We start from the raw sequence: 13,737 nt of genomic DNA, 5'->3' as shown, positions 1-13,737 counted from the left end.
ACAACAATAAGTCTGATATCTAGTGACAAAAAAAATCTATTGCCGAATGTGCACTATAGTTCCAACTAAAGAATAGTACAATAAATATAATAGCTTCACTTTATTAAAAAAAAAAGAAACGCAGAGGGGAAAAAACATTTTTTCTTGGCAATCATATTTTCTCCTGGAATATATAACAGTCATCTACCATTCAGTTCTTATAACATTTAATTAGGAGCTGTAGGCTATAGAAGAGCAATGTTCTCCCATAATTTATGAGGCCAAGCACACAATTTAGATGAAACAATCACACAGCAAAAACAATTTCACAAATAGATTACAGAAAATGATGATGTATTTTCGTTATACTTAGAGAGTCTAAAATAATTTGGTGACAAACATTACCGTTAAGCAAAACAATGATTTATGCATAGCAACCAACAGGTGCAGACACAAATCCCTCTGCCACCTGATGGAAGTGTGTTTAGTTGTTCATCCAGTTGGTAGGAGACATAGTCATTGATTGCTAGGTAACGAGATAGATAAACAGTATATTTATTTATCATGGACATAATGCTCAAACAACTTAAATGAAAACCGATCATTTCCCACAGCACTGAAATTCCATAGTTATATATGCTTTTATTGCATTTTTTTGGAAAAGATCTAAAAAAGCTCTTTGCCAATTCTGAAGTGATCTTCTCAATTAAATATTGAATAATAATACTTTACTTGCGTATATATACATATATATATATATATATATATATATATATATATATATATATATATATATATATATATATATATATATATATATATATATATATATATATATATATATATATATATATATATATATAAAAATTGGCCCTGGTATGAGTGTGAGCGCGAATGGTTGTTTGTCTTAACTGGGATAGGCTCCAGCACCCCCTGCACCCTTGCGAGGATAAGCAGTTAAAAAAATTATGAATAAATTATTTTATGATCCAAGTGTCTCATTTGACTCTATTCACATCTAATTAATACCTCTTTTGAGCTGTCCGTTGTAAAGAATAGAACCAAATATGGCATCTGAAGTCAAACATTTGCTCACCTGTGAACTTTCCAGCGGTATCCTGTGATCCGCTCAGGGGGCCTTGAGCAGCAGCCCACGAGGTCAAAGGTGCGCGCGTGGATGAAGCGACTGCTGACCTCCATGAAGCACGCAACCTGAAAGGTGACGTGGGCGGACCTCCCGGCGTGGGCGAACGTTCCTTAAACGTCTCTTATCCTTTCTAATTGGCTGCGTCAAGTGCCTGTCACATTTTGGAGGCGTGTTCACTTCACACCCAGCCTCGCACGCACGCACTCAGCCGCGCATGCACGCGCACGGACAGCCACTAACACCGTGCCAGCGTGCGGGTCGAACGTTCTCGCGGCGTCCACACTGTGGAAAGCGATCCGAGTGGCAGCCTGGGAACTAGTAAACAAACACAGGCAGCCGGTGCGTAAAAAGGTTGGGCGCCGCGCCGGGGGTGCGCGAGAAAGCGACCGCAAGAGGAGCCCCCGCACCATTTCCCCTCCTGATTATATCCCGATTATCGTGCGCTTCTGAGACAAGACCGGGATTTCTTAATTGGACATGTGAGTTGCGGGACTTTGACATGAAGAACATCAGCCTTTTGTTCAAGATGAAGTTGCTCGTGTGTGCCCTCGCCACTTTGCTGCTCGTCCGATTCGGCGCAGCGCAATCAGGTAAGCGTTTGCGGCTTGGACGAGCGCGCGTACACCTGCAATTGATATTACAATCGCAATATCTGAGGACGGATTGGTTCATGGTGGTGGGTGAAAAAACTTGCTCAACTTTGCAACAACAGACGCGACTTCGGTGCCGCCGAAGCTCGTGCTTGTTCGCTCCTCTGTGTAAAATGCGAAACGCGCTTGTTAAGTTTTTAGGTCTACATTCCATTTTTTTTTAAATTGAGATGAGTGCTTTTGATTTTTTTTGCTGGGTGGGGGTGGTGTTGAGTTGCTTAATGATGAGGTTTGGGAATATCATTAGATACATTTGAAAATCTTAATTATAATTTAAAAAAAAAAGAGAGAAGAAAAAACAAATATCTTTGCTTAACTGTAAAGATCTGGCATCCACATACGTGGAAATCACATTTTGGATCATGTAGGACATGTATAGATATACTTAAATATGTGAATCTTAATATATCTATCAACCATTATTTTATGTGTATTGTTATACATAAATAAAATGAAATGTTGATACTAAATAGTGTTATAGTAATGCCCCCTGGTATCACTATAAAGTTGATTTCGTTTTCATTTTCATCGTATTTAACTCTGCCTGCCATTGATGGCAATAAACGTCCAATTCATTTAAACTGCAATGATTGGTAATGATTGATCATCTTTTAATGCCATTGACGGCGCTAGACGTCCAATCCATTTTGATCAGGGGGGCCTTGCAGCGAGTATTCTCTTCCAGTCACAATTGACAGGATGTTCAGGCATCATCACTGGTAGTAAATTAATTAAATGATTAAATCAACGGTTAGTATGCAGTAACTCCTGCCGAGTCAGCTGGTGGTCCAGCATCTCCTTGATGTTCCTGCAGCATTCCTCTGCCAAATAGTCCATCCACACTTTGTTCATTAACGGCATTTTCCTGCGGGCGCTGCAGGATGTTTGCTGATCGTTTACATGCCATTAAATGAGGTTCACTAATGATGCCGGATTTGGACCCAGCTCTCTATGAGCCTCATTGATCCTTCTTATGCTTGCTCAAACACTTCAATCACTTTGCATTCTCTTTTTGGGTCTTTTGGGGGATATTTGGGGATACTGATTTTCCTTCTAAAGTGGTTCAGTCCAGCTTTGGCATGCACGTTGAACATTTTTTTATGCATCTACACACTGCCTGCATGGACATGGAGAAAAGTAAATTTTTCTTCACATCTATACACCCATTTAAGATATTTCAAATTCAAATTTCACTCAAAAAGCACCCAGAAGTTCCTCATGAGAATGTTCTGGGTGGTAATGAGTCAATAATGTGGATGATCACTTCTAAATACTATGATTAGCGTGGTGAAATAAATGAGAACATTTAATTGTACTCCGTATATACACAGTGTGTGCTTGTGTAAAATATTCTCATTTCTTCTCTTTGGGATTTATTCTGTATATTTATTGGATATTAAATGAGATCCCATCATTAGTAATTTTAAATATATGTTCTTTAAATCATATACAGGGTCAAAGATCACAATGTATTTTCTTCAAAAGGCAATCGAAAACGATGTGTATGTATAGGCTTGTCATTTATTATTGCAGACCATTATGTGAGATGAATAATTGCTCAAGGTTTGCAAAAATGTGGTGCTCTCTTCAGGTAAGAAGTATTTCAATATTTTTAATAATGTATATCATGTATTAATAGACCATCATTGAAATGCAACTCTTTACTTGTCTGAGGCGTGGTTGATTAAGAAATAAAACCCTTCCGTTATATCGGTATTGTCGTGTCTAAATCACATTTAGTTGGATCCTATAATTAGTTTGTGTGTGTGTCTTTCCTTGTGCATGTGTGTCGGACAAATGTAGCATTGGCATGTGCGTGTTTGGGTGACATTTGAAGACGCCTGTGCAGTGGTCTGCCAAGGGGGATGGTGCGGTGTTGGGGGTGCACTTGCTGAATGCCAGTATCAAATTACCGACGGGTTGTCAGCTGGCCCACACGATGCTGGCCAAGACTTTGTCGACAACTGGCAGAAATGAGAATTTATTACAAGCTAATCAAGCTTTTTTTTTCTTGATATCATCAGTCTAGGCCGTCTAGACCTTTATGTGACAGCATGACGGATGAGGGGGAGGCGAGGTGCAATTCCATCTTGCTCCAAATTAGTCAACAAACCTATCAAAACTTGATATCTCCGCTGTGTGACTCACATGGTGTTTTTTTGCTCACCTAATATGCTGCCATGATTGCTAAGGATTTGCAGGGAAAGAAAGACAAAAGGCTCGATATGATAGTATTCCCAGTTGAGTGGAGTTTGAGGAGAGGGCCGTAATTTCCTGCTTCCCTCCAAGCTGAAGGGCATGAAAATGAAGAGTCAGGCAAAGAGAGGGATGGATTCCTTTGCTTGGTGCATCGAGAGGATATAGCTTGTGATGTTTATATGAATGACGCTTTTCTCTCGATTGTCTGATGTGTCAGAAATCGACTTGTTTGAGAGTTTTTTGATTCAGTGCGGGAGAGACATTTGTTCTTAGACTATGACTGCCAACTATTTTGCATTCAGAGATTAACTGTTATTCACTTCTACTGAATTGTTCCCCTAATTTTTTTTCATTTACCTTATCTTTGTTGACGTATTTATGCTAATTCAACAGTCTTCCACTACAGAGCAAGAAGTCCAATTAGCTTGTTTATCCACCTCAGGTCAATCATACGTGAGAACAATAATTTATGTTGAACTAAACAGCTCCAAAAGTCTAGTAATGAGTAGTTTCAGGCAAAATCATTTGTTTTAACATTAGATTAGACAGTTAAGATTTAAAAAAAAATGTTTAAACAAAATTTGGTGTAAACCAGGGGTGTCAGACTCGGGTTGGTTCGCGGGCCGCGTTAACGTCAACTCGATTTCATGTGGGCCGGACCATTTTAGATATAATATTTAGATTTTTTTTAATAAATGGATTGAAAGAACTGGATTAAAAGCCCTGAATATTCCATTTTTATAGATCTAAAACAATGTTTATTTTAGCTTTTTTAAAATATTTTTAGATTTTACAAAATGATTTTTGAACTAAAAACACAGAAAAACTGGATTAAAAAATTACAATTATTGATTTAAAAGGGGGAAAATCAGGAATTTTAATATACATCTATACTCTTCATTTTAATTTGATCCTAAAACAGAAAGTCGGCACTCATGATTTACTTTCCCTGGCCACACAAAATGATGCGGCGGGCCAGATTTGGCCCCCAGGCCGCCACTTTGACACATGTGGTGTAAACTATTCTTCTTGTGCTCCTTCAATGTGTGCATGTATTTTTTTGCTTGTATTGTAATTTGTTGGACAACCTTAAAACAGCCCTAAAGGTTCTGAAGTCATGTTGTAATTTTAAAACCTGTATTTTTATTTTATTGAAATTCACTAAACAACCGGGGCGAAAGGATCTTTAGTGTTACATATGTAATGCAGGTTTTTTTTTTAACATTTATGTCATGAGATTTTTAAAATGTAAATAATTGCCTTGGTACTACAGAAATAGCTTGAGATACCAGCTTAATGGGTTCCGGGACCGAGCTCGTATGTCAATTTATTCATATCTCAAATCAATTTTTCCCATAGAAAATAAATACAAATTAATCTGTTCCCACCCTCTGAAAAAAAACCCACCCAAAACAGGATATTACAACGGAATTATTATTTTTAATTCACCACCTACTCACAAAGTAACGAATATCCATCTAGTGCAGGGGTGGCCAGCTCTGGTCCTCGATAGCCCCTATCCAGTCTGTTTTCCATAACTCCCTCCTCTCCCACACCTGAATCAAATGATCAACTCATCAGCAAGCTGTCCAGAAGCTTGATACCGATCCAGATTATTTGATTCAGGTGTGTTGGTGGAGGGAGATATGGAAAACAGACCAGATCCTAGGGTCTCTCGTTGGCCACCCCTGATCTAGTGGTTATGATCTTCTATACTAAAATATGACATCAGTCAGTACAGACAGACAATAGCGGTTCACCAAGGGGTGCGCGGACGAGAGAGAGAGAAAGGACGGGAGAGAGACTTGACGGACGGCAACGCACTCATAACATAACATAAATTTTAAATTGAACTCTAATGAACTTGTATTACTAAACATACACACTTAAAAATATGTTTAAATCTTGCGTTACACTAAATTTAAACTGCCTTGTGCGATAACCGAGGCAAAGATGTTATTGTATTCCATCGCGCCTTTTGAGTCGGAACTTGCTGCTTCTCCATGGCTCAGAACTGAGTGTATCCCAGTTCGTTTAATAAAATTATCGAACCGGCCACGGCTCGCTTTGAAGGGTTCCCCTGGTGTCTTTTTCAGATGCTTGCTTTGCTTTGAAGTCCATGTAGATTCCGCTGTCTTTTTCGCAGCTTATCGACTCGGTCAGGTTATCTCCAGTAAAAAATGCAAACTCTACACCCCGATGATTGTAGATATCTTTTCGTGAGGGAGACGCGGCGAGAACGACAGAGCGTTGCTGTTCTCATAAGCAGCCTTTCGCATACTCGGCTACCCAGAACCGTATGTTTGTATCTCAAATTGGTCTTGTATCTCAAGGCAAAAATTTGCTCTGAATTTTCCTCGTCTCTCAGATTTCTCGTATGTTGGGACATTCGTATGTCAATGTATTACTGTATATAGGTTTTGAAATACACAGGACTATTATTCCATTACCTGTTCTTGGCACGTGTCTTGAAAAAGTCAGTGGTGCTGTAGGAAATGAGCTCATTTCACTTATTGTATTTGTTATGGACTCTTTCACTGGGCGGCCTGGCGGATGAGTAGTTGACGTGTCAGCCTCACAATTTTGGATTGAGGGTTTGATTCCAGGTCGATCCTCACGGTGTGGAGTTTGCATGTTCTTCGTGGGCTTTCGTGGGTTTACTCTGGGACTCCGGTTACCTCCCACATCTCAAAATCATGCAGGGTAAACTGGTTGAACCCTCTAAATTGCCAGTTGGTATGAGGGTGAGCGTGTCCATCTCCTTCAGGGTGTCCCCCGCCTGGTGCCAGTAGTTAGCTGGGATAGGCTCCAGCACTCCTCGTGACCCTTGTGAGGATAAGCCGTTGAGAAAATGAATGAACTCTTTCAGTGTATCGTGCTTTCCGAAAATTCAATCCATGTACCACCCGATTCGGAGCATTTTGACTGCTATCTTGAAGCTGACTGAATATTGTGGGCTATAACTATATATACATGAAAGGTATCATGTGAAAATTTGGATTGATCTTTTGTTAAAAGGAAATTGAAATTCTACCTTATTCCGATCTTTAGTATTCACCATTTGAAAATAATTAAAATAGGGAAATCAAGTGAACTCAGACAAAATAGGAAGAAAATTACTTTTTTTTTTTGTGTGAAAACTCCTACATCTTTTAAACCGAAAAAACTTTTTTAAAATGTTAAATCGCAACAGTGTGAAATTTTCCCTTTTCACAAACTCTTCAGTAGCATTTGGCTTTTTGCAGTAAAGTGCACATTATATCTTGTCATCAGACTGGATAAACTAAGAGGACTCTAGCCAAATATAGCAGACATCATCAAGTCTTTACACTCTTCTTTTCATCCCTTTTCTTACGTTTTCGGCAGTGGCGGTCCGTGCATTTTCTCGTAGCGCCTTCAACGGGTAAAATCCACTTCCTAGCAGCATTTAATGATTAAATACAAATACTAGAGCTTTTCAGACATTACAACCGGGCCAGGAGGGCGATTTACCCGGGAAAAGACAGCGATGGACGTCAATGGCGAAATGGCAAAAATTGCACTAAAATAGGCTAAAATCCACTTCCTAGCAGCATTTAGTGATTAAATACAAACACGAGCTTAAATACAAACACTGGAGCTTTTCAGATATCAGAACCGGGCCCACAATTGAAATATTATTTAGGAATATAGCCATATTTTACTCACCAAAAATCCTTTTTCACTGTACACAATATCCATCCTCCTTTCTTTCTTCTTTCTTTTCTATCGCCATCGAAGCTAATGCTGAAAGTCGAGCCTGTCCTGTCGTATTTCTGGCATAGTCCATCTTGAAAATGGCTTTAAATCAACACAACAGTATATTTGATTGTGCAGCTCGCGACAGATACAGTTTGGTAGCTCTGGCTAATCACTAGCCAATCATAGTTGGTAAAAGCGATGACGTATCCCTATGCCTGTGACAAGGCATTGTGGTGTTGCCAACTCGAAATCTGATTGGTTAAAGCAACAGTCTTATCGACGCTTGTTAAATGCAGCAGAGCCTGCAGAACTCATTGTGAAGGCCTTGAGGCAGAGTTCTGACCCTGGCAACAAATAATGGCTGAAATGTGATTGGTTAAATGTTTCAATATGAAAACACACATCTGGAAGCAGTGCAACCAGGGGGGAAAGCAATGAAAGGAACTGTTGAGTTTATTCTGGGATGCTACTATGTGTTCATTAAGCATTTTAATAGGTAATGCTATAAATTAATTTGTGCTTTATGTTGGGACCGAGTAAGATCAACACTTTCCCCCCCACAGCTGCTTGCGAGGCCAGTTAATTGTTTTCAGGACTATTGACTGAACAGGACACCATGTTCCAGGCCGAGACTTTTGATCTGAGTTGGCAATGAAGATCTACAAGGGACTCTTGAATTGCTTTGAAAATACTTGCATTATTGTTTTAAAAATACGGTCGCTCTGTTTACCTTATAAAGAAATTGTTTTGCTTATTCGTGCAAATTCTTACGCAGTTGTTTTGGTTCCGATCTAATATGAGCAGTTGTTTTTTTACCTTAATGGTGTTCTTTGGTTAGCTTATGCAATTGTTTGAATCAGATTACATTAAATGTTTTGATTATGGCGCGACTAAATGGACAGAGGAGGATGCCGTTTCCTCAGAATCCTCTTGGACGAAGGCGAGTTGGGAGTGATTTTCCTTGCAAGTTGTACCCAGTGTATGTTAAAGATGTCTCCCTGTTTTGATTAAAGTGTATTAATAATAAACCTATCATGTGGTTCTCCCTCTCTCTAACAGACAATTTGGAATTATTTAAAAAGTATTGATGGACAAAATATAATATATGATTCAGATATTTCTTAGGCCAGCAGAGAAGGCCTTGAAGGCCCTGACAGCCCGCCACTGGTTTTCGGCAATATTATTTGTTTACTATTGCAACTGCTTAGCTCAAGGGCGAGATGCCCATGTCTTAAAATTTGATATTTATATAGACAGATGTTAAACAGTAATAGTTGATTGATCAAAAACATCTTTATTAACCCAATAAAAAATTATCTACGTGCGTTGCATCCTCTTCATGCATATGCAGCGGCTGGTCACTCGAGGGAGCCCTTCGCCACAAGCCCCACTCGTGTTCTATCAGGCAGTCTGAAAAGCTAAAAAATACCTAACTTAAAAAAAAATAGTCAGACGAAACTCCCCCACATAGCATCTGATATGGGTAACGGCTATCAGCCCTAGCCATAGAAAGCGGCTTTGCTGTAGCACATTGAAGCAAGCAATCGTCTTTAAATCAAAACAAAGTCAAAACATCTACGGCTAGCTTAGCTGTTCTTCTAAAAGTGAATCAAGCATCGAATGGTCCCACATCGAGCAATAAAGTCCTCCAACTGCTGGTTATAAATGGTTAATCCTCGCTAGAGTACAATCCTCTTGCCATCGCAAATGGTAAGTTTCGGTGGAAAAATGTAGCACCTAAGAGCCATGTAAATTTGGACATCGTTTCTTTTAAAATATGTCTAATCATCCATGGTTAGACTTAAGTGGCTCTTCTGTAGTGCCAGCAGGAGTCTTCTCTTGACAACTAGTCAGAATTTACCTGAAATTATATCGTTATCTTACAAATTGAGCCTATCCAGATAAAAGTGCTTTTGGGGAATAGAAGACACATCAAGCATGCGCGGGATACTCATGGGAACTCGAGACTGTTGTTATAGTGGAATCCTTGCCATCGTCATTAGAGACTTTGAGTGACAACGTCTTCATGATGCGTCACGTTGTGGATCAAAATGAAATGAAAATGGCATTTAAAAAAAAAACGAGAAAATATGAAACTCATTTGTCGAAAAAGTAGAAATGACATCCATAAATAAGCTGTTATAAACGGTTTAAAAAACATTACGGCCCATAGTCCAAAAATTACGGTAACTAAACTGGACCATATTGACTAAATTAAAGCTTGTAAAACACTGGACTTTAGGACTGGACATGCTGTTTAAAAGCTGGGCATGTGTTCGCTACAGCATGGCTGATGGCGCCCAGTAATGGGAACTGTGCCCTGACCCACTTTTAGGCCAGTGGTCAGGCAGGTTTGCAAAAGGTGAGAAGGCCAGTGGGAACTTAGTTAGAGGTCAAAAATTCACTTTCACATGTCTGTCACAAATTCTTTCCCCGTTTTTTTTTGGTCTGTGACCAGTGGAGGGTTTACTGAGTCCTGCCCTCCACTTGTAATTCCACTCAGACAAACTCCTTTTATCCTGTTTCCAACACAAACACATGCACACATGTCCCTTTTTGTCCTTCTTTCACTTCCCTTTAACATCTGCAACATCTATCCGTTCTTTAGGGCTTTAGCCTAATTTCCTTATTATTCATTTGATCCCTGGCCAAGAGGAAATTGCACACACAACTAAATTGTTGGCTGTGCACAAGGAATTTAGTCATTAAATAAAATGTTTGAAGGCATGCGAAGTTTTCCTGATGCATAAACCAATAATCCAAACCCTAGCATTGGGTGCTAATGCAACCTTCCAAACGTTGGCTTTGAGTTCCCACTCACGCGCATGTACTCCGGCACATGGCCAACGCAGGATGTGGGATGTCGTTCAGCTTCTTTTGACTGACAGCGTCGCTTTGGCGAGGCAGCCTCCACCCTTTCCAAACAAGTCTGGGCTTTTTTCTTTGAGTTGCCTTCCTCCGCTGGCATTCCCTTCACAGTGTCTGTCTACTCCTGACTTGGCTCAGCAAAGCCTATCGCCATACTCTTAGGCTCTTTTTTGCCAAAGTTGTTTAAACTCAAGGAAACACGATCACTGGACGCTAATCCATCATTTCTCCGTGGTCTTTGATGCACTTTTGTCTGCACAATTTAACACCAAATTATTATATTATATCTCAGTGCATGTGTGGTAATCCCTGATAAAATATTCAAGACATAATCTTTTTCATAACTCCAAATTAAGGATATTTACTGTTGTGAGGCCTTCATCCAACAGCCGCCTTAATCAGGCCCCAACTCATAATGCCATGGCAAGAGTGTGCATCTGTGTGTGTGTTGGCTTGATTGATATTCTGTATGCAGCCGCATGTGGTCATTTCTTTCTATCAGACAATTTCTGACAAAGCCTGTCAGTGTCTGCCTTCCTCAGCTCCTTATTGAATATTTGTTACAGTGGAAGAGATGATTGTTTTGCTCAGCCGTCACCACGACAAAGAAAAAACAGTCTCTAAAAGCACCGAAATGTAATAATACAGAGCATTCATAATATCAAGGATCATTGAGAGGGCACAAGGACCCATTGATTTGCTTAACAAGGCAGTTGAATTTGGCATTTTCTACTAATGCTTTAGTTACTCATCCTTGCAAAGCTGCCTAGAGGATGACAACAAACCTAATAACCAAGTTGTCAGGCTCTGGGATATAAAAATACATAAACTGAATGCAATTGTTTTCCTAATCAATTTCCAACTCATTTCTATTAGCTGCAGTAGAATGATTTTTCAAATTTATATAAGACTGTTTTGAGTGAGTTGAAACCCTCTGAAGCTTTTTTAAATGGCAGCTTGGAAGTTAATTTCAGAGTGAGGTTGGACGTCCTTTAGAAGAAGAGAAAAGAGAAGCTCTGGGGATGCGTCATCCTCCTCACTCGCAGTTTTTTTTTCTTATTTTCATTTGCGTAGTATGAGGCGCTCTTGATTAGTTTGTTTGTGTGAAATGAGAGGGATAGGTGAAATTGGCACGAAGAATTGTGTGCGATTCAAGGGTTTTTCTTTCCAGTGTGTTTAGCCTGTCTGTGTGTACATGCATTTTTGTTGATATAAGTTACTGTAAATACTTGACATGATCTGATATTCGGTTTGAATGCAATATGAGCTGGCTGTTTTGAAATTTATTTATTTTTCTTGCTTTAAATTCTAAGAAACCTAACAAAGCGACTTGAATATCTAAAACAACTTTATGGCCACCCCTATCTTGATGCTAACACACTACAACACTTTAAGCAGGTAGGCTAACAATCAGATCTTCCAGTACGTAACATTGTGTTAGCCTTTAAGTAATTGATTTATGAAGACCGTCTAAGGAGCAACCTGTAGAGCAAGGGTGTCAGACTCGGGTTGGTTCGCGGGCTGTGTTAACGTCAACTGAATTTCATGTGGGCCGGACCATTTTAGATATAATATTTAGATTTTTTTTAAATAAATGGATTAAAAGAACTGGATTAAAAGCCCTGAATATTCAGTTTTTTATAGATCTAAAACAATGTTTATTTTAGCTTTTTTAAATATAATTTGAGATTTTACAAAATGATTTTTGAACTAAAAACACAAAAAAATGATTAAAAAATTACAATTATTGATTTAAAAGGGGGAAAATCAGGACATTTAATATACATCTTTACGTACTCTTCATTTTAATTTGATCCTAAAACAGAAAGTCGGCACTCATGATTTACTTTCCCGGGCCACACAAAATGATGCGGCGGGCCAGATTTGGCCCCCGGGCCGCCACTTTGACACGTGCTGTAGAGCATTCACTGGCATATTTTCCTTATCATCTGCAAAGAATGAGTGTTACTGTAGCTGTACTGGGGTCCTGAGAGAATATTGGATTCTGCAGTAGAGTACTTTTATCCAACTGTCTTAGGCTGTGTTGAGACCGCATAAATTTGATTTCTTTGTCCTTATCTGATATTTATGTGTGACTTTTCAGACTACCTAAACATGCATGAATTCCGACTACTGCTCACCAGATCCCACTTGCATACTGAAACATCTGACCTGATCAGAGCCAAGTTGCAACGGTGTTCCTTATAGTGATTAAAAAAATGACTGTTAAAAACACATTAAAAAGTCATTTTTTGTTTGTTTGGTGCTGACATTTCAATCTTCAATGGCTTGTGATCCAAGTGTCCTGAGTTCCAAGTGTGGGAACGAAATTCTAATCCCAATTAGCGCAATGTTTGTAACAGTGGGCAAGGCTCTTTTCCTGTGTCCTTTCTACGGTGACCCTCTCTTGATGCCACCCGGTAATATATGAGGACGTGCCAGAAAGTGGCAGCTGAAGAAAGGATGGGATGCCGACAGGTGGGAGGATGCATTAAATAGGTGAAAGGCACAGCCGGTGAGCATGAGAGTTATGGGATGCGAGCCAGGACGATTGTGTATCAGACAGAGAAGTGCCCGTGTCTCTAATCCTCATCACTTGCACCGCGCCCCAATCTTGGCCTCTCTTTGTCTCACTGATGTGACCTTGCAGTCCATCAGAAATATGGCCACCCCTTCAGCGGCTTTAAAGGTACATAAAACTTGTGTGTGTGAGTATGTGTGGAGGGACCTTGGGCCTGGCTCTTCTGTGGCCGTGTGATAGGAGAGACAAGTCACCTTTAGTGCTAAGAAAGATGAGGGCACTGCAAAACCTAGGAGAATCTGTTTGTGCATAAGCATGGCTTTAGGAGCCTGCTTCATTAATTTATGTGCAGTGGCCAGTCAAATGCCTCGGCGCTCCCCTGCGTTTTGGCCTGGAAAGCAACCGGATATCGCTATTGGCAAGGTGAAAGCGGGCTGATGCTGGGGTCGTTTGTAAGATGCTGGCGAAAACAAGAGAGGTGGTCTAATTTCATCTGTGAGCGTGGGGTGGGGGGTACACGTGTGCGTGCCTGCTTGAGGTTAAGGTGGAGTGAGAGAGACAGTGGGCTGCCTCTGAGGAGTGCAGCTATCATCGTCGCTAAACGTTCCAATTAATCAAGCCGGGCCACACTCGCACTGTGTGTTTGTGTGCGC

The 13,737-nt window shown here is 40.0% G+C and overlaps 1 protein-coding gene across 4 annotated transcripts in view; it reads left to right on the top strand.

Annotated features, from left to right (window-relative positions):
* Positions 1-1,303: 1,303 nt before the first annotated feature.
* LOC144069312 (receptor tyrosine-protein kinase erbB-4-like) overlaps positions 1,304-13,737 on the top strand; it is a 161,008-nt gene continuing 148,574 nt past the window's right edge. For all 4 annotated transcript variants that reach the window (XR_013298537.1, XM_077594698.1, XM_077594778.1 and 1 more), the window contains exon 1: positions 1,304-1,716. Coding sequence is in view for 3 of the 4 variants with exons in the window: in XM_077594698.1 (XP_077450824.1) it covers positions 1,626-1,716 (91 nt within the window). In the remaining variant the exon portion in view is untranslated. The remainder of the gene's footprint in view (positions 1,717-13,737) is intronic.

The sequence above is a fragment of the Stigmatopora argus genome, chromosome 1 (genome assembly GCF_051989625.1).
Source record: "Stigmatopora argus isolate UIUO_Sarg chromosome 1, RoL_Sarg_1.0, whole genome shotgun sequence".
Taxonomy (NCBI): Eukaryota; Metazoa; Chordata; class Actinopteri; order Syngnathiformes; family Syngnathidae; genus Stigmatopora; species Stigmatopora argus.
This window is presented reverse-complemented; position numbering and strand designations above follow the sequence as displayed.